The 20,395-nt window shown below is 45.2% G+C and overlaps 1 protein-coding gene across 1 annotated transcript in view; it reads right to left on the minus strand.

The window, feature by feature from the left end:
* Nucleotides 1-20,395, minus strand: part of ELAC2 (elaC ribonuclease Z 2) — a 246,750-nt gene that overhangs the window by 204,479 nt on the left and 21,876 nt on the right. Inside the window, exons 4-10 of the mRNA XM_053710440.1 lie at nt 14,186-14,250; nt 8,006-8,063; nt 7,869-7,937; nt 7,351-7,488; nt 6,871-6,920; nt 6,543-6,601; nt 1,218-1,290 (exon numbers count right to left, since the gene is read on the minus strand). Of these exons, the coding sequence (XP_053566415.1) occupies nt 1,218-1,290; nt 6,543-6,601; nt 6,871-6,920; nt 7,351-7,488; nt 7,869-7,937; nt 8,006-8,063; nt 14,186-14,250 (512 nt within the window). The remainder of the gene's footprint in view (nt 1-1,217; nt 1,291-6,542; nt 6,602-6,870; nt 6,921-7,350; nt 7,489-7,868; nt 7,938-8,005; nt 8,064-14,185; nt 14,251-20,395) is intronic.

A 20,395-nucleotide genomic window follows, 5' to 3' on the forward strand; every position in this document is an offset into this window, starting at 1 on the left:
GTAGGCATGTGCTTGCTGTGTATTACGTATATGTATGATCACATGCTCTGTATATTACGTACATATTAGCCCCGTGTGTATCACGTAGGCATGTGCTTGCTGTGTATTACGTATATGTATGATCACATGCTCTCTGTATATTACGTACATACTAGCCCCTGTGTATCATGTAGGCATGTGCTTGCTGTGTATTACATATATGTATGATCACATGCTCTGTATATTACGTACATATTAGCCCTGTGTATCATGTAGGCATGTGCTTGCTGTGTATTACGTATATGTATGATCACATGCTCTGTATATTACGTACATATTAGCCCTGTGTATCATGTAGGCATGTGCTTGCTGTGTATTACGTATATGTATGATCACATGCTCTGTATATTACGTACATATTAGCCCCCTGTGTATCATGTAGGCATGTGCTTGCTGTGTATTACGTATATGTATGATCACATGCTCTGTATATTACGTACATATTAGCCCCTGTGTATCATGTAGGCATGTGCTTGCTGTGTATTACGTATATGTATGATCACATGCTCTGTATATTACGTACATATTAGCCCCTGTGTATCATGTAGGCATGTGCTTGCTGTGTATTACGTATATGTATGATCACATGCTCTCTGTATATTACGTACATATTAGCCCCCTATGTATCATGTAGGCATGTGCTTGCTGTGTATTACGTATATGTATGATCACATGCTCTCTGTATATTACGTACATATTAGCCCTGTGTATCATGTAGGCATGTGCTTGCTGTGTATTACGTATATGTATGATCACATGCTCTCTGTATATTACGTACATATTAGCCCCCTGTGTATCATGTAGGCATGTGCTTGCTGTGTATTACGTATATGTATGATCACATGCTCTGTATATTACGTACATATTAGCCCCGTGTATCATGTAGGCATGTGCTTGCTGTGTATTACGTATATGTATGATCACATGCTCTGTATATTACGTACATATTAGCCCCCTGTGTATCATGTAGGCACGTGCTTGCTGTATATTACGTACATATTAGCCCTGTGTATCATGTAGGCACGTGCTTGCTGTATATTACGTACATAGTGCTCTGTGTATCATGTAGGCACGTGCTCGCTGTGTATTATAATCATACAAATTACTGTGCGTCACCGCTAGCGCCTCACGCTGGTTTATTCAGCCGTACACTATGAGACCATCATACAGATATTTACCTCTTTGCCTTCAAAAATGATGCTCTTCCCAGCCTTGAGCTGTGCAATAATAGGGCCGATGGCAGCAGTTCCACTTCAGAAATAAAACAAATGAAGGGAAAAAAAAAAAAAAACTAAAATTTATGCTTACCTAATAAATTATTTTCTTTCCTGGCAGGGAGAGTCCTCAAAATCATTCATTACTGTTGGGAATACAACACCTGGCCACCAGGAGGCGGCAGACACCCCAGCCACAGCTATAAGTATCGCTCCCAGTTCCCACACTCCCCCAGTCATTCAACCAAGGTAATAAGGAAAAGTAGGAGGTGCCAGAAGATAAGGAAAAACGCTGCCTTAAAAAAAAACCAGGACAGGTCGTGAACTCTCCCTGCCAGGAAAGTAAATAATCAGGTAAGCGTACATTGTTTTCTTTACAATGGCAGGGAGAGTCCACAAATTAATTCCATTACTGTTGGGAATCCAATACCCACGCCAGAGAGGACACCCAGAATGAACAGGGAGGGAAAATAAGGCAGGCGGTCCAAATCTGAAGGCACAACCGCTTGAAGCACCTTTCTGCCAAAATAAGTCTCAGCTGAGGCAAAAAACATCAAACCTGTAGAATTTCAAAATGTAAAGAGCACCAGGTAGATGCCTTACAGGTCTGTACTACAGAAGCTTCGTTCTTAAAAGCCCAAGAGGACAATGCACTGGTAGAATGAGATGCAATCTTCTTAGGAAGCTGTTGATCAGCTTCCTCATAAGCCTAACAAATGACATAACTCAGCCAAAACGAAAGGAGTAGTCACAGTGGCCTTCTGACCCTTGCGCTTACCAGCATATAAAACAAACAAGAAAGAATATAGTCTAAAATCCTTGGTTGCATGAAGATAGAATTTCAAAGTGCGTACTACATCCAGATTGTGCAACAAACACTCCTCCTGAGAAAAAAGAGGAACTACAATTTCCTGATTAATATTTTGGTCAGAGACAACTTTAGGAGGAAGCCCTAAATTGGCAAAACAGCCTTTTCCACATGAAAAACAAGGGGGATCACACTGCAGAGCAGACAACTCAAATCCTGCGAGCAGAAGAAATAGTGAATAAGAATAAAACTTTCCAAGACAAAAGTATAATGTCAACAGAATGCATAGGCTCAAACGGAACACGTTGAACACGAAGAACAAGATTAAGGCTCCAAGGAGGAGCCAGTATATTAAAACACAGGCTTAATTCTAACCAGGGCCTGAACAAAAGACTGAACATCAGAAAGATTAGCTAACTTCTTGGGCAGCAACATAGAAAGAGCAGAAATCTGACCCTTAATAGAACTGGCAGATAAACCATCTTGGATAAACAAAAGGATTCAAGTAACTTTTACTCAGAGAATCTAGATTTTGATGAAGTTATGGGCCTTGGGTCAGAAGGTCCGCTCGTTGAGGCAACCTCCAAGGTGGAGAAGAGGACATCTTCCCTAGATCTGCGAGCCAGGTCCGGCGCAGACCTAAGAGCAAATAGAATCACAGATGCCCGTTCCTGTCTGATGTTGGCGATCACTCGAGGAAGGAGAGCAAACTGAGGAAACCGATAAATAAGCCTGAACCCCCACGGAACTGCTAACGCATCCACCAACACTGCCTGAGGATTTTTCGATCTCGACCCGTAACTGGGCAGTTTGGTATTGAGACAGATACCATGAGGTCTCTCTCTGGAACCCCCACCTGAGAGTTATCTCGGAGAACAACTCGGGTGAAGAGACCATTCCCCAGGATTAAAGGTCTGTGTGCTCAGGAAGTCTACTTCCCAGTTGTATAACCCCGGGATGTGAATGGCCGAAATGTGACAGTTTTATTCTTCAGTGGGCGGAATCTCACACCTGTCATCGCCAGGGAACTCCTCTTTCTCCCCTGATAAGTAATATAGGCAACAAAAGTTATGTTGTCCGATTGGAATCTGATAAACAGGACAGATCGAAGTTGAGGCCACACCATCAGAGCATTGAAAATGTCTCTTATTCCAGAATATTGATTGGAAGCGAGGATTCCTCCAGCGACCAGGTACCCTGTGCCCTCAAGGGACCCCAGACCGCTCCCCAGCCAAGGAGGCTGGCATCTATAGTCACAATCTCCCAGGATGGTCTAAAAAAACCACGTGCCTTGAGACAGTTAATCCTGAAAAAGACACCAAGAGATAATCTCTTGTCCTGGTGTCCAGAATGATTGTCTGGGACATATCCAAATGGTCGCCATCCCATTTTGTCTGAGCATGCATAGTCGTAAAGGTCGCAAATGGAAGTGAGCAAAAGGAATTATATACATAGTAGCCACCCATAAAACCGACCTCCTCCATACATTGAGCCACTGTAGGACAAGTATTGGAATGTAGAGACCGGCAGAAGTTTGGTTTGACAATGATTCATCAAAGAAAATCTGCATCCCAGACGAATCTATAATAGTTCCCAGAAAAGTCACCCTGGTGTTGGGAATTGGCAAACTATTGACCATTTATATTCCATCCATGATCCCGAAGGAGACACAGAAGTGAATTTGTGTGAGATCTTACTAACGGTAAAGATGGAGCTTGAACCAAGATATTCTAGGTAAGGCGCTGCCACAATTCCTCGCATTCTGGCTACACCTAGAAGAGCCTCTAGGACCTTTGTTTAGATCCTTGGAGCGGTAGCAAGTCCAAAGGGTGGAACTACAAACTGGAAATGACTGCCAAGAAAGGCAAAATTGAGGAACTAAAAGTGATCCCTGTGGATCGGGATATGCAAGTAAGCATACTTCAGGTTAATCGTGGTCATGAATTTACCCTCTTGAACTAAAAGGATGGATCGAATGGTTTCCATCTTAAAAGGAAGGTACCTTCAGGAACTAGTTGAGACACTAAGTCTAGAATGGGACGAAACGTTCCCTTCATTCTTGGGAACCACAAAAAGATTTGAGTAATAACCTTGACCCTGTTTTGGAGGTGGTAGCGGAACAATCCACTCCCATGGAGGAAAGGTCCTTTGCACAGTTTAAGGTGGTTGCCCTCTTTACAGAATTTAAAGAAAGCCTTGAGAGAAGAAAACGACCCCTTGGCGGGCGAGACCTGAACCCTATGCTGTACCCCTGGGAGAGCACATCCAAGGATCCTGAAAGTCCCAAAACCAAGGGTCTTGAAAAAGGGACAGTCTGTCCCGTACATGACCTGATCCTGGATCAGGGGCCATCCCTTCATGTTGACTTATTGTCAGAGGAAGGTTTCTTGGACTGCTTGTTTTAAGCTCTAGTTCCAAAAGGCTGTTTCCAGGAACTCTTAGGTTGGTCTGGCTTTGAAGAGCCTGGAGATCTATGTCCCTTATTGGAACCAAAGGAACGAAAAATTACAAGATTGGTGGCCTTTGGCCCTAGATTTCTTATTCTGCAGAAGCAAGGCATCGTTCCCTCCAGTCACAGTGGAGTCCAGGCCCGGACTGAACAATGACTTTCCTTTAAATGCTAAGGAAAGAAGTTTGGACTTGGATACCATTTACGCAGACCAAAATTTTATCCAAAGAGCTCTACGAGAACCACAAAACCAGATGATCTGCATAATCACGTCACAGATAAAGGAATTAGCCGTCCTGAGGGCCTTAATCCTATCTTGAATGTCTTCCAGAAAAGTCTCAACGAGGACCACCTCTGAAAAGGAATCGAATCAAAAAGTAGCAGCTCCAGCAACCGCCGCAATGCTTGCTGCAGGTTGAAAACGAAGACCCATCTGATGGAAAAGTCTCCTTAAATACCCTCTCCATTTTAAATGAAGTACTATCTTCAAGAGGGATAGTAGTGCGTTTAGCTAACGTGGAAATAGCGCCATCCACATTGGGAATGGTACTCTAGAATTCCAGATGAGATTCAGCTACTGGAAACATCCTCTTAAAATTAGCCGGAAGAGAAAAACGGAATTCCAGTTTTCTCCCATTCCTTAGAAATAATGTCCACCATTCGGGCTAGGACAGGAAAAACCTCCGGAGCCCTGGGTCCAACATTATAGACCCTATCCAGCTTAGGAATCTTAGGCTCATCCGAGGACTTTGGTTCAGGGACCTCCAAAGTCGATAAAATATCCTTGAGAAGAAAGCGAAGATGTTCCAGCTTAAATCTGAAGCTAATCTCCTCAGGTTACACTGGTTTCTCATCAGTGGAATCAGATCTCCCCTTTAGAAGCTAATGAAGCTAATGAAGTATGCTCATCCTCAGAGGGATGAGAATGAAGAGAAGGCTCTAGGGCAGCAATAATACCCACATCAAAGGAAATGTGTTTAACTTTTCTCTTTCTTTTGCCCGAAATAGGAAGAGCGCAGCAGAAAAGGCAACTGCAGCTGTGTCGCAAAGTCCACTATAAATAAAAAAAACACAGATAAAGACTGTGTTGAGCCGCAGGGAACTGCCTGTGAAATCTCTAGGGGCAGGACTGAGGTAAAAGTCGTGGCATCTCTTGGACTAGAGTCCTGGGAGGTGGAAGGCTCTGAGGGGTTAAGTCTACCAGGCAAGAATGCCTGGGACCTAGGTCCTTTAGACGTAATAAGCAAAACTGAAGACAGACATGTAGAACAGAAATGAGCAGGAGGACAAACCCTTTGCTCTGTATAAATAGACATTTTGCAATTGGAGAACAGATTCATCCATATCAGACACTCTTTCATCCTCCATTATGACTAGGAAAAAGATGCCCAACAGTAATAAATCAATACTTCCCAAACTACAGAACATGAAATAAAGTCACTCTTAAGAACCGCACCTTTATACCGCCCCTGAAATGGCCGGGGCACTCAGCACTTTTGATGCGGATGTGACAAACAGTTTACAGGACTCTCCGATCGTGTCAGAGTCCGGAGGCGCCAAACACATGGTACTGCACTGCGAACATCCACCCCGTCAGTAAAAAGGAAGTGAGAAAACTGTGCATTCTGACAGGGACCTGAGGTAGAAAGGAAAGCAGTGTTAGCTTACACTGGTTGCTGGGAGGAGTGTTCACTGTGACATCCAGAGAAGCTTCTGTGAACCCCAGTCCTGTCTTGCTGGGACGCTACCCATTAAAGGGCTTCCAGAAATATTAAGAGCACTTTGCCAACCTCCTAGTTTTCTAGGCAAAGAATGACTGGGGGAGTAGGGGAAGTGGGAGTGATACTTATAGCTTTGGCTGGGGTGTCTTTGCCTACTCCTGGTGACCAGGTGTTTTATTCCCAACAGTAGGGAATGAACTTGTGGACTCTCCCTGCCATTGAAAATAAATTAATTACTTTAACAGTAACTCATGGCTACACACATAAGTGACATTTTACATAATCATTAAACAGTTACACCAAATACTTACACTGGGAGTCCGAATTCTTTTCCTTTCACTACCAAAAAATTTCCTTTCCTGGGATGGAGCTGAAAAAAGGAAAATCGCATGTGACATACTTGTATATGTTGAGTGCTCTCTGGCCCTGTATTCACGAGTCACAAGTGCATCTAAAAGCTGTTGGCTTTGCACCACCAGGGCATATGTACATATGGTCTATGCAAGTTAAACTATAACTGAGACAGCCATAACATTTACTAGAAGCAGTATTACCAAATTATTCTATACAGAACTGCACTGTATTCATGCGTTTCTCTTTAATGACACATTTGTGTTGCTTTCTGTAACACGTGCTCACCTTGCATATAAATGACACCACCAGCGCTGGGTCTCTTGTGGGGATTCTCTCTTTATATTCCGAAAAAAGTGACAAAAATATTTACATGAGAAATCCAGAAACTTAACAAAATTGGTTAAAAACACAAAAATGAAAGAGTTTCAGTCTCCCAGAAGAGCTATATTTCACAGGTGACTGCACTTAACTCCTTGGCTTCCTTCTCACAATGCCAGCAGGTTTATGTATGAAATGTGAGCTAGTTAAATAACGTGCACATTTTATTCCCATCATATCCTTGGTGCCAAAATTGGCCAAACAACGGGTCAGAGGGTGGAGATTAAGATGCGCACACCTGTCACATGACTCCAGCAGGCGGCTGTATTCACACAAAACACTTTATCTGTAACAAATAGTTATAGAGCAGCAGCTAATTCAGATGGCTCATACGTGACTTTACGCATCACCAGCTCACAGAGACAAGTCCCGATCTCCCTCACATACCTGGTCTAGGCGACGTTTTGCCGTCTGTTTGATTGGCACTTTGCTCACCAGCTTCGGGTAACTTCTGTGTAGGACGCTCACTGCCAGGGGAGTTGCGAGGACTCTGGGACCCAGATAGGTTTTCCTTTAGCTTATGACCTATTTATACAAATCAGTAAAGACTGAGTCACCGGCCTACAGGCACTTACCTACCACAACAGACAGAAAAGACAAACCTCACATTGAATAAATAGACCCCCACCCCACCAGCCATGAGACCACCTCAGTGTTGATATATATTGACATTTATGAGGGTAAAGCCAGTCCTGGTTACATTTTTGCCAGGCAATTAGAAATGCAGGTCAGGGGTCATGGTGCTTTTACAATAAAGTCAAAGAGATTTGTGTTATATAATCACTTTTTAACCATGTGACTGCCAGAGGTGGCTGTAACGCACCAAGACACTGTGTCAGGCAAGGGGTTAATGCACAAGACTATCGCGCATTCAGAGCTACAAGACAAGATATAATTATACTTACTGAAGATGGGAACCTGGTAAACGGTCATAGTGTCATCGGTGTATTCAGGGTCCGTGTATGGCCGCACAGCTGCAGAACAACAACATAACTTAGTCACCTGCAGCAACATCACACAGACCACAGACACAATCACTTACCAAGGTCAATTCCTTGTAAAGGGCCAGAGAACACTTTGATGGCTTCAAGGTATTTTTCCTGGAGGAACAAAAATAAAATGATTGCGGTGCCCAACAGCATAATAAAATAATTGTCTAATCTCTTGGGTTCCTGTCACAGCGATAACACACTGTAGAACCATGTGACAAAGCAAGTGCTGCACCTGCAGTTAAAGGGACACCAGAATTGTTGTCACTTAAAAAAAAACAAAATTTATGCTTGCCTGATAAATTTATTTCTTTTGACACGATGAGTCCACAGATCATCTCAATTACTAATGGGAAATTCACCTCCTGGTCAGCAGGAGGCAAAGAGCACCACAGCAGAGCTGTTAAATAGCTCCTCCCTTCCCTCCCACTCCAGTCATTCGACCAAAGTTAAGGAAAGAAAGGAAAAGCCAAAGTGCAGAGGTGTCTGAAGTTTTCAATAACCTGTCTCAACAGGGCGGGCCGTGGACTCATCGTGTCAAAAAAGTAATAAAATTTATCAGGTAAGCATAAATTTTGTTTTCTTTTTTAGGACCCAATGAGTCCACGGATCATCTCAATTACTAATGGGATCCAATACCAAAGCTAGAGTACACAGATGATATGGGAGGGACAAGACAGGGAACCTAAACGGAAGGCACCACTGCTTGAAGAACCTTTCTAGCAAAGGCGGCCTAAGCTGAGGCAAAAGTATCAAACTTGTAAAACTTTGAAAAAGTGTGAAAAAGTGTGGAGAGAGAACCAAGTGGCAGCCTTGCAAATCTGTTCATTTTTGAATGCCCAAGAGGAAGCAACAGCCCTCGTGGAATGAGCCGTAACTCTCTCTGGAGGTTGCTGTCCAGCAGTCTCATATGCAAATCAGATGATACTCTTCAGCCAAAAAGAAAGGGAAGTAGCTGTAGCTTTCTGACCCTTGCGTTTCCCTGAGAAAAGCACAAAGATGAAAACTGACGAAAATCTTTAGTCGCCTGTAGGTAATACTTTAAAGCACGAACCACGTCCAAATTGTGCAAAAAGTTGTTCCATCTGAGGAGGAGTATTAGGAAACAAGGAAGGAACAACAATTTCCTGGTTAATGTTCCTGTCAGAAACAACCTTAGGAAGAAATCCCAATTTAGTACACAACACAACCTTATCCGAATGGAAGATAAGATAAGGAGAATCATACTGCAATGCTGAGAGTTCCCAGACTCTACGAGCAGAGGAAATAGCAACAAGAAATAAAACTTTCCAAGATAACAACTTAACATCTAAAGAATGCATAGGCTCAAACAGAGGCCGTTGGAGAATATTAAGAACATTCAGACTCCAAGGAGGAGTAACCGGTTTAAACACAGGCCTAATTCTAACCAAGGCTAGACAAAAAAACGTCTGGAACATCTGCCAGACGTTTATGTAACAAAATAGATAAAGCAGAGATTTGACCCTTCAAAGAAATGGTCAATAATCCTTTTCCCAATCCTTCTTGGAGAAAAGACAAAATCCTAGGAATCCTAACTCTACTCCATGAGTAACCTTTGGATTCACACCAGTATAGATATTTACTCCATATCTTATAATAAATTCTTCTGGTCACATGCTTACGGAGCCTGGATCATGGTCTCAATGAACGACTAAAAAAAAAAAAAAAACCGCTTGGATAAAATTAAGCGTTCAATCTCCAAGCAGTCAGCTTCAGAGAAACTAGATTTGGATGAAGGAAGGGTCCTTGAATTAGAAGGTCCTTCCTCAGCGGAAGACTCCAAGGTGGTTGAGATGACACGTCCACCAGATCTGCATACCAAATCCTGCAAGGCCAGGCGGTGCAATGAGTATAACCAATGCCGCCTTCTGCTTGATCCGAGCAATTACCCAAGGAAGAAGTGCAAACGGAGGGAACAGGTATGCTAGACTGAAGGTCCAAGGAACCGCCAAGGCATCTATTATCTCCGCCTGGGGATCCCTGGACCTCGATCCGTATCTCGGGAGCTTGGCATTCTGACGCGATGCCATGAGATCTAATTCCGGCTGACCCCACTTGCGGATCAGGCTGGCAAATACTTCAGGATGGAGTTCCCACTCCCCCGGATGAAAGGTCTGCCTGCTCAAAATTCTGAGCAAAGGGAATGATGTCCATTGCCGCCACCATCAGCCACGACTACCTCCATACACTGAGCCACTGACGGCCAGGGAGTGGACTGAAGGACTCGGCAAATATCCACAATCTTCGATTTCCTGACGTCTTTCAGAAAGATCTTCATTGACAGAAAATCTATTACGGTTCCCAGGAACGTTACCCTTGTACTTGGGACAAGAGAACTCTTTTGTAAATTGACCTTCCACCCGTGAGAACGAAGGAAAGACAATACCACGCTCGTGTGCGATTCCGCTAGATGGAAGGACTGTGCCTGGACTAGAATGTCGTCCAGATAGGGCGCTACAGCAATACCTTGAGAATGAAGTACCGCTAACAGAGACCCCAGAACCCTTGTGAACACTCTGGGAGCAGTGGCAAGACCAAAAGGAAGAGCCACAAACTGAAAGTGTTTGTCCAGAAATGCGAATCTTGGTTCTTGTGAATGGGAACATGCAAGTACGCGTCCTTTAAGTCCACTGTTGTCATAAATTGACCCTCCTGGATCAAAGGAAGAATGGAACGTATAGTTGCCATCTTGAAAGACGGTAGGTACCCTGAGGAACTTGTTTAGGCTCTTGAGGTCTAAAATGGACCTGAAGGTTCCCTCCTTTTTTAGAACCACAAATAGGTTGGAGTAAAATCCCTGACCCTGTTCCCGTAGGGGGACGGGAGCAATCACTCCTAGATCAGAGAGGTCTCTTACACAATGTAAGAACGCCTCTCTTTTTGTCTGGTCTGCAGACAATCTTGAAAGTAGGAACCTTCCCCTGGGAAGAAAACTTTTGAAATCCAACTGGTATCCCTTGGACACAATTTCTAATGCCCAGTGATCCTGAATATCCCGAATCCAGGCTTGAATGAAGAAGGAAAGTCTGCCCCCTACCAGATCCGGATCAGGGGCAGGACCTTTATGCTGACTTGGATTCAACGGTAGGCTTCTTAGCCTGTTTTCCCTTATTCCACGGCTGGCTGGATCTCCATGCCGGCTTAGGTTGATCCTGTTTGACAACGGAAGATGAGGAACTTCCCCTGAAATTACGAAAGGAACGAAAATTACTCTGGCGGCCCTTTGTCTTATTTCTCTTATCCTGAGAGAGAAAATGACCTTTACCTCCCGTGATGTCAGAAATAATTTCCGATGAACCAGGGCCAAATAAGGTCTTCCCCTTATATGGGATAGCTAAAAGCTTGGACTTAGAGGAGACGTTCGCAGACTAAGGCTTCAGCCATAAGGCCCTGCGGGCCAAAATAGAAAAGCCTGATATCTTAGCTCCCAGTTTGATAATTTGAAGGGAAGCGTCTGTGATAAAGGAATTAGCTAACTTGAGGGCCTGAATCCTATCTTGAATCTCATCCAAGGATGTCTCCGTTCTGAGAGCATCAGATAAGGCGTCAAACCAATATGCAGCCGCACTGGTGACTGTAGCAATGCACACGCCCGGTTGCCATTGCATACCCTGGTGTACGTAGATCTTCTTGAGCAGGCTCTTTGAACGCACAACTATCCTCTATGGGGATAATAGTTCTCTTGGCTAAAGTGGAAATAGCCCCTTCCACCTTAGGTACAGTTTGCCAAGCCTGCTATAGAGTCGGCTATTGGAAACATCTTCTTGAAAATAGGAGATGGAAAAAAAAGGAATACCCGGTCTCTCCCACTCCTTAGCAATAATCTCAGAAGCTCGGTCAGGAACCGGAAAAACATCAGTGGAGGAAGGAACCTCGAAGTATCTGTTCAACTTACTGGACTTCTTAGGGACAACCATAACTGATGTCGCTATCATCTAAAGTAGCTAAAAACCTCCTTAAGCAATAGACGGAGGTGTTCCAGCTTAAATCTAAAAGATACCACCTCAGTATCAGTGAGAGGAGGAACACCTTCAGAATCTGAAATCTCTCCGTCAGATGCTACCACAGCTTCTTCCTCCTAAGGCATCAGAGGAAGATTCCGAAACTGCAACAACTGCATCAAAAACCTTGCTAACTGAATGACTTGTCTGCCTCTTACGTTTACCATGCAACATGGGAAAAGCAGATAGCGCATCAGAAATGGTAGAAGACATGAGAGATGCAATGTCTTTTAAAGTAACCCCAGTGGTAGAGGAGACGCAGGGCACTGCTTGTGAGGGTGGTAACACTTTGAGAGCTTGAGAAAGTTGCGGCATACAATGTTCATCATTAGAATCCTGAACAACATCCCCCTTAGAAGAAGTTGGCTCAGAATTTATTTATTTTTTATTTATTTTTATTTTTTTTAAAAACTTAGCCCTCTCAATACACATAGGACAGAAAGGCATTGGTGGTTCCACAAAAGCATTGTCACAAAAAGAGCAAGGAACATTTTGCAAGGTCCCTTGATCCATACTTGTACACACTTAGAAGAATTTGAATACAAACAGTTTAAATGCAAGAAAAAATTTTAAAGTGCAAAAAAACGACACTGCCCCATTAAATGTTAGAAGCGCAACTTTTTTACTGCGCATTGTAATTTACACAAAAAAAACAAGTTAAAGTAAATTCCCCAGTCACCTCCACACCTCAGCAGCCCTGCCGAGGCGCCTACCTTACTCCAAGACAACCAGGAAGTTCCCCCAGCGCAACAGAAAATTTGGCAAGATGCCAAAAACCGCCGGGAAGCGGTCCTGTCCTAGGAACGCATGCAAATAGTCAGAAACATGCATTCCTAGCAGACACAGAACGCAGCTTCCTTTCTTGCTGCCTGAACCGAGTTCCTGTAGGACGCAAGCAGAATGCGCGCGCGGGAAAGGAAGGACCGCCCATCGTGGGCGTGACCTAAACCAAATGTCTTCTCCCGGGGAAATATTTACCCCCAAAGCACCAACACACAAAGTATAACCACCTAAAAGTAAAAACCCTGCAGACTGTCAGCTGCAATGTCAAATAAAAAGGGTACAGTCCAATATAACATGACAGTAGCACCCCAGCGCTCATACCAGCCCTCCAGTGGCCCACATAAAGCTGTCTAGCACTCCCTCTTGTACCATGGGAGATAGTGCCCACAAATAAAGTGCCCGCTTACTGTGAAGCTCCTTTAACTGTGAAAGGTTAGAAGTGTGTGCCCCTCGTTCTAAACTCTGTCTTGTGCCCCCAGAAAAAGCACTTACCTCTTGATACTGCCTGACAGTAAGGCAGTTACAGGTTTGAGAGGTCCTCTTCCTCACATGGACTTGCAGAAAAATAAAGACTGAGTCATATCCCTCAGACTATAGAAAGGTAGGGCAGTATTAAATATGGGAGGCGCAGTAAGAATTATGTCCCACAAGTTCCCATTACTCTAAAGCCACCAAAGCTCTACTGAAGAGACTGATATGGACTACGGCTACACCCTAGGACAAAGCAGCACACTCTGGCACCACTTTAAAAATAAACTCTTGATTGAAGAATCTATTCAAACACCTCACTTTGCCACATCCTATCACTAAAGCAGGCAAAGAGAATGACTGGGGTGGGAGGGAAGGGAGGAGCTATTTAATAGCTCTGCTGTGGTGCTCTTTGCCTCCTCCTGCTGACCAGTAGTAATTGAGATGATCCATGGACTCATCGTGTCATAAAAAAGAAAGAAAGATAATCCCTTTATTACCCAATCCCCAGTTTTGCATAACCAACACAGTTTTAATAATACACATTTTACCTCTGTAATTACCTTGTATCTAAGCCTCTGCTGACTGCCCCCTTATTTCTGTTCTTTTGACTCGCATTTTAACCAATCAGTGCTCATTCCTAGGTCACTTCACATGCATGAGCTCAATGTTATCTATATGAAACACATGAACTACTGCCCTCTAATGGTCAAAATGCATTCAGATTAGAGGCAGTCTTCAAGGTCTAAGAAATTAGCATATAAACCTCTTAGGTTTAGCTTTCAATTAAGAATACCAAGAGAACAAAGCAAAATTGGTGATAAAAGTAAACTGGGAAGTTGTTTGAAATTACATGCCCTATTTAAATCATGAAAGTTTTTTGGACTTGACTGTCCCTTTAATAACATGAGGAATGGGACACGCCCATCACACAGACAAGACAGGGACCCCCACACTTACCAGCTGCGGAGGGCCGGACAGGACACACTTTGGGAGCCCCGTGTCCCTTAGCGTGAGCAGCATACCTGCAAGAACAAAGCAATACACATTATAAAATGCGCCAGTGCGTACGACGCTCAGATTCATTATTTATCAGATAACCTCAGCAATACACATAATACGCGCCAGTGCGTATGGCGATCATAGGTTTATCATTTATCAGATAACCTCAGAAATACACATTATAATATGCGTCAGTGCGTACGGCGCTCATTTATTATTATTATCAGATAACCTCAGAAATACACATAATATGCGCCAGTGCATATGGTGCTTATAGGTTCATTATCAGATACCCTCAGCAATAAGGTTTATAAGAGCAAAAAGAAAAAATCTTGTGAATGTTTTTATAGTTCTCCAGATTATGTAATATAATTTTCTGTAGAACTTGTCCAGCTGGACTGGGTCAATGTTTATCAAGAAAAACATTAAAAAGGGACATGAAAACAAATTTTTATTTCACGATTCAGACAGTGGAAAATTTTAAAACAAAAAAATGTATGCTTACCTGATAAATGTATTTCTTTGACACGATGAATGCACTGATCATCTAATTACTGTTGGGATATATCAGTCCTGCCCAGCAGGAGGCGGCAAAGAGAACCACAGCAAAGCTGTTAAATATCACCTCCCTTCCCTCTAACCCCAGTCATTCGACCAAAGTAAAGGAGAGAAAGGAAGCAACAAGGTGCAGAGGTGCCTGAGGTTTAGAACATACCAACACTCTGTCTAAAGAAACTCATTGTGTCAAGAAAGAAATAACATTTATTAGGTAAGCATAAGTTTTGTTTTCTTTCTAATGACACGATGAGTCCACGGATCATCTAATTACTATTGGGATTCAATACCCAAGCTAGAGTACACAGATGATACGGGAGGGACAAGACAGGGAACCTAAACGGAAGGCACCACTGCTTGAAGAACCTTTCTCCCAAAAGCAGCCTGAGCCGAGGAAAAAGTGTCAAATTTAAAGAATTTTGAAAAAGTGTGAAGAGAAAACCAAGTTGCAGCCTTGCAAATCTGTTCCACAGAAGCTTCATTTTTGAATGCCCATGAGGAAGCAACAGCTATCGTGGAATGAGCCGTAACTCTCTCTGGAGACTGCTGTCCCCCAGTTTCATAGGCAAAACGTATGATACTCTTCAGCCACAAAGAAAGAGAAGTAGCCGTACCTTTCTGTTCCTTACGCTTCCCAGAGAATACCACAAACAGAGCAGAAGACTGACGAAAATCCTTAGTCGCCTGTAAATAGAATTTTAGAGCACGAACCATGCCCAGATTGTGCAGAAGCCGTTCCTTCTGAGAGGTAGGATTAGGACACAAGGAAGGAACAACAATCTCCTGATTAATGTTCCGGTCAGAAACAACCTTAGGGAGAAACCCTAATTTAGTACGTAAAACTACTTTATCCGAATGAAAAATAAGGTAAAGCTCTGATACTCTACGAGCAGAGGAAATGGCAACAAGGAACAAAACTTTCCAAGATAACAGCTTAATATCTAGGGAATGCATAGGCTCAAACGGAGCCCCTTGAAGAACCTTAAGAACTAAATTAAGACTCCAGGGAGGAGTAACTGGCTTGAACACAGGCCTGATCCTGACCATGGCCTGACAAAAAGACTGCACGTCTGGAACGTCTGCCAGAAGTTTATGTAACAAAATGGACAAGGCAGAAATTTGACCCTTTAGGGAACTTGCTGATAATCCCTTCTCCAAACCTTCTTAGAGAAAAGACAGAAGTCTAGTGTCACGGATACCAGACTGCAAGCGTAAAACCCCTACCCCCTATAACCTCACCCCTGTTATCTAGTCTAGGTGTGAAGTGTCTGTTATTGTGTGAGTCATCCATTGTCCTTTTGTAAGTCAGGATGTGATTAGAATCTTGTTTAACTAACCATTGTCTGATGTTTGTCTCATTGTATAATATTTGTTTCTATTATTGATTGTGTAGTAACTACCCCCATTTGTTGGAAATGTATAAAAGCTGTGTTTTCTGTGCAATAAAGCAGTTCTATTTTCACCTGAATGCTAGTCTAGTTATTTGGGTGGGCTCTTGCTAAAATCACTTTCCTGGGCTACATAGGAGCCTGTTCCAGGCAGAGGAAGGACACTCTGGCAGAGCTACCTAGTCTGGGTAGCTGGAGTCTGCCACAAGGTGGGACCCTGAATACTGGTGCTGTCGGGCATCAGGGGTGGCTACAGGCTGTGGTCACTTGCTAGCTACATAGCTGCAGTCGGCAGGGAAGAAGCAGGACCCCTTTGGCGGAGCAGCCCAGCCGGGGTAGCCGGGGTATCCGTCACATTGGCTGGCAGCAGTGGGATCTGCTTCTTCCACACGATTCCTGCTGACAGAAGAGAAGGGCCACAGTAGCCGGTAACTATGGAAGTCGAATTTCTAAGGAGAGTACAGGAGTCGCTGGCCCAGCTGGACGTTCCTATTCACCAACAGGACGTGCTGGAACCGAGGGACCTGATCCGCCGGGACCTCTGGTGGGAGGCTCTTCAACAGGAGCAGGACAATGGAAAGGTCCTCCCCACGAATGGCACAAGGTTCCGTATTCGTCAGACCGTGAGAGTGCCTTTCCTGGGAAAACAGACAAAGAAGGAATGGCTATCTGTTCTACATAGACTGATCCAGCAAGAGATGTGGGTGGAGGATGGCTATCGGGCCCTCCAATGGCTCGCTATGCAAGTGCAGCCATGGCTGGAGGATGGCTCCCCCACAGAGACTTTGGCGGCCCTGTATTGCTATTTACAAAAAGGACAGAGGGCCCACAGATTGGGAGCGAGACGGACCAGGGTCTGGAGGATACCTCTGGGCTCCAAGAGGAACTGCTGGATCTCGTGGAGGAATCCTGGCTACTAGATGATATGGATTTTATAATTGACCAGGAAGAGGCACTGGTCAAGGAATACAAGAGGCTGCTAGATCTCGTTAAGCAGCGTGCCAAGGGTATACAGATCTGGGATGCAGCCCCCTGGGATTCATGGAGCTCGACCGTGGAGGAGTGGCAGCAAAGAATAAGGGAACCAGGGCTGCTGGATCCCGATCAGCAGTCTGGCTCCGAGCTTATGGTCTTGGACCCGGGGGCCACCCTAGCAGAAGCGCTGGCAACAGGGCAGAGAGCCGCCGGCCTCTGCCCAGCACCTGTAACAGCTCCAGGAAACCAGGGAGCAGAGGTAGTCATCCTCCCTCCCCGTAAGCAGAACCCCTTCCTGGGAGAGGAGACAGTCGGTCTCTCTCCCCAGCGGCAGAGCCAGGAGCAGGGAGAGGAGACAGGCGTTCTCTCCCCCAAGCGGCAGAGCCATCCCCTGGGAGCGGAGGTAGTCTTCCTTCCTCCCCATAAGCAGAACCCCTTCCTGGGAGAGTAGACAGACTGTCTCTCTCCCCAGAGGCAGAGCCAGGAGAGGAGACAGTCTGTCTCTCTCCCCAGCGGCAGAACCATCCCCTGGGAGCGGAGGTAGTCGTCCTCCCTCCCCGTAAGCAGAACCCCTTCCTGGGAGAGGAGACAGTCGGTCTCTCTCCCCAGAGGCAGAGCCAGGAGAGGAGACAGTCGGTCTCTCTCCCCAGCGGCAGAACCATCCCCTGGGAGCGGAGGTAGTCGTCCTCCCTCCCCGTAAGCAGAATCCCTTTCTGGGAGAGGAGACAGTCGGTCTCTCTCCCCAGTGGCAGATCCATCCTTTGGGAGCGGAGGTAGTCATTCTCCCTCCCCTTACAGAGAAGCCCTTGCAGGGAGAGACGGGTATCGATAACTCTCCCCAGCGGCTGAATCCCTTTCTGGGAGAGGAGACAGTTGGTTTCTCTCCCCAGCGGCAGCAGAGTTTCCCATGGAGCGGAGGTAGCAGACCTCCCTCCCCAGCGATAGATCTCCTTCTCGGGAGAAGAGACAGACTGTCTCTCCCCTCAGTAGCTTGACAGGGTCTCTACCCTTTTCTTGTCCCAGAGTATTTCTCACCGGGGGCAGGCGTTGCATTAGGCAAGGAGGAGAAAAGCTTATACAGTTTTTGCCACGTTTGGGTACCTGAGCTTTGCCTGCCCCACCAAGGAGCAACCTCCCCCTCTGGTCTGGGGTGGGTCCGCCGGTACTAAACAGTGTCACTGAGAGAGGCAGTGTGGCCCTGGAACTTGTGGGACAGCAATTGTTTGGGAGCCGGCCTTTGCATACTTGTTTGGGACTTTGCCTTATGTGACTATCCCTGTGCCCAGGGTATAAACGCCAGCCGGAACCCCCCAGGATGCCCCAAGCTCTGGAGAGATGGGATCACCTCTCCAAGCAACCAAGAAGTGGAGGGCCACCGAACAGCCCCAAGCAGACCCGTTAAGGGTCTAGCCGGGTCTGCCAAACTGGAGGGGAGGAGATGTCACAGATACCAGGCTGCAAGCGTTAAACCCCTACCCCCTATAACCTCACCCCTGTTATCTAGTCTAGGTGTGAAGTGTCTGTTATTGTGCGAGTCATCCATTGTCCTTATGTAAGTCAGGATGTGATTAGAATCTTGTTTAACTAACCATTGTCTGATGTTTGTCTCATTGTATCATATTTGTTTCTATTGATTGTGTAGTAACTACCCCCATTTGTTGGAAATGTATAAAAGCTGTTTTCTGTGCAATAAAGCAGTTCTATTTTCACCTGAATGCTAGTCTAGTTATTTGGGTGGGCTCCTGCTAAAATCACTGTCCTGGGCTACATAGGAGCCTGTTCCAGGCAGAGGAAGGACACTCTGGCAGAGCTACCTAGTCTGGGTAGCTGGAGTCTGCCACAGGGTGGGACACTGAATGCTGGTGCTGTCGGGCATCAGGGGTGGCTACACGCTGTGGTCATTTGCTAGCTACATAGCTGCAGTCGACAGGGAGGAAGCAGGACCCCTTTGGCGGAGCTACCCAGTCGGGGTAGCCGGGGTATCCGTCACATCTAGGAATCCTAATTATAATCCAAGAGTAGCCCTTGGATTCACACCAATATAGATATTTACACCATATCGTGTGGTAAATATTTCTAGTCACTGGCTTACGAGCCTGAATCATGGTCTCTATGACCGAGTCAGAAAAACCCTGCTTGGCTAAAATTAAGCGTTCAATCTTCAAACAGTCAGCTTCAGAGAAACTAGATTTGGATGAAAGAAGGGCACTTGAAGTAGAAGATCCTTTCTCAACAGAAGTCTCCAAGGTGGAAGAGATGACATGTCCACCATGTCTGCATACCAGATCCTGCGAGGCCACGCCGGTGCAATGAGGATCACCAACGCCCTCTCCTGCTTGATTCAAGCAATGACTTGAGGTAGAAGAGCAAATGGAGGAAATAGGTATGCAAGACTGAAGATCCCAAGGTACCGCCAGGGCGTCTATCAGTACAGCCTGAAGATCCCTTGACCCGTACCTCGGAAGCTTGGCATTCTGCCGAGATGCCATGAGATCCAATTCCGGCTGACCCCATTTGAGAATCAGGCTGGAAAACACTTCCGGATGGAGTTCCCACTCCCCCGGGTGAAAGGTTTGCCTACTCAAGAAGTCCGCCTCCATGGAGGAGTTCAGACTCCATGGAGGAGTAACTGGTTTGAACACAGGCCTGATCCTGACCAAGGCCTGACCAAATGATTGTACGTTTGGGACATCCACCAGACGTTAGAGAGACAAAATGGATAAGGCCAAGACTTGACCCTTTAGGGAACTTGTCGATAAACCTATCTCCAAACCTTCTTGGAGAAAAGGCAAAAATTCTAAGAATCCTAACTCTACTCCATGAGTAGCCCTTGGATTCACACCAATAGATACAACTTCAGTATCAGCAAGAGGAATTACACTGTCAGAATCTGAAAATTCACCTTCAGATGCTACCAAAGTATCCTCCTCCTCCTCCAGCTTCTGGGAGGGGGCATTCGAAATAGCAACAACTGCGTCAGAAACCTCGTTTACTGAATGTTTGTTTTTCCTCTTATGCTTTCCCTGCAACATGGGAAAGGCAAACGCATCAGAAACTGAAGTAAAACATGAGGGAAGCGATGTATTGCAACGTAACTCCAGGAGGAGTTAGGGAGGAAGCGCAGGGCACTGCATGTGTGGGTGGTAAACTTTGGGACGCTTGAGGAGAAAGATGCAGCATATATTGAACATTCAAAAATATCAGCAGTGATCACACAAGAGTGGATATGCTAGACAAAGGTTTGCTTTTA

The sequence above is a fragment of the Bombina bombina genome, chromosome 1 (assembly GCF_027579735.1).
Source record: "Bombina bombina isolate aBomBom1 chromosome 1, aBomBom1.pri, whole genome shotgun sequence".
NCBI classification, from domain to species: Eukaryota; Metazoa; Chordata; class Amphibia; order Anura; family Bombinatoridae; genus Bombina; species Bombina bombina.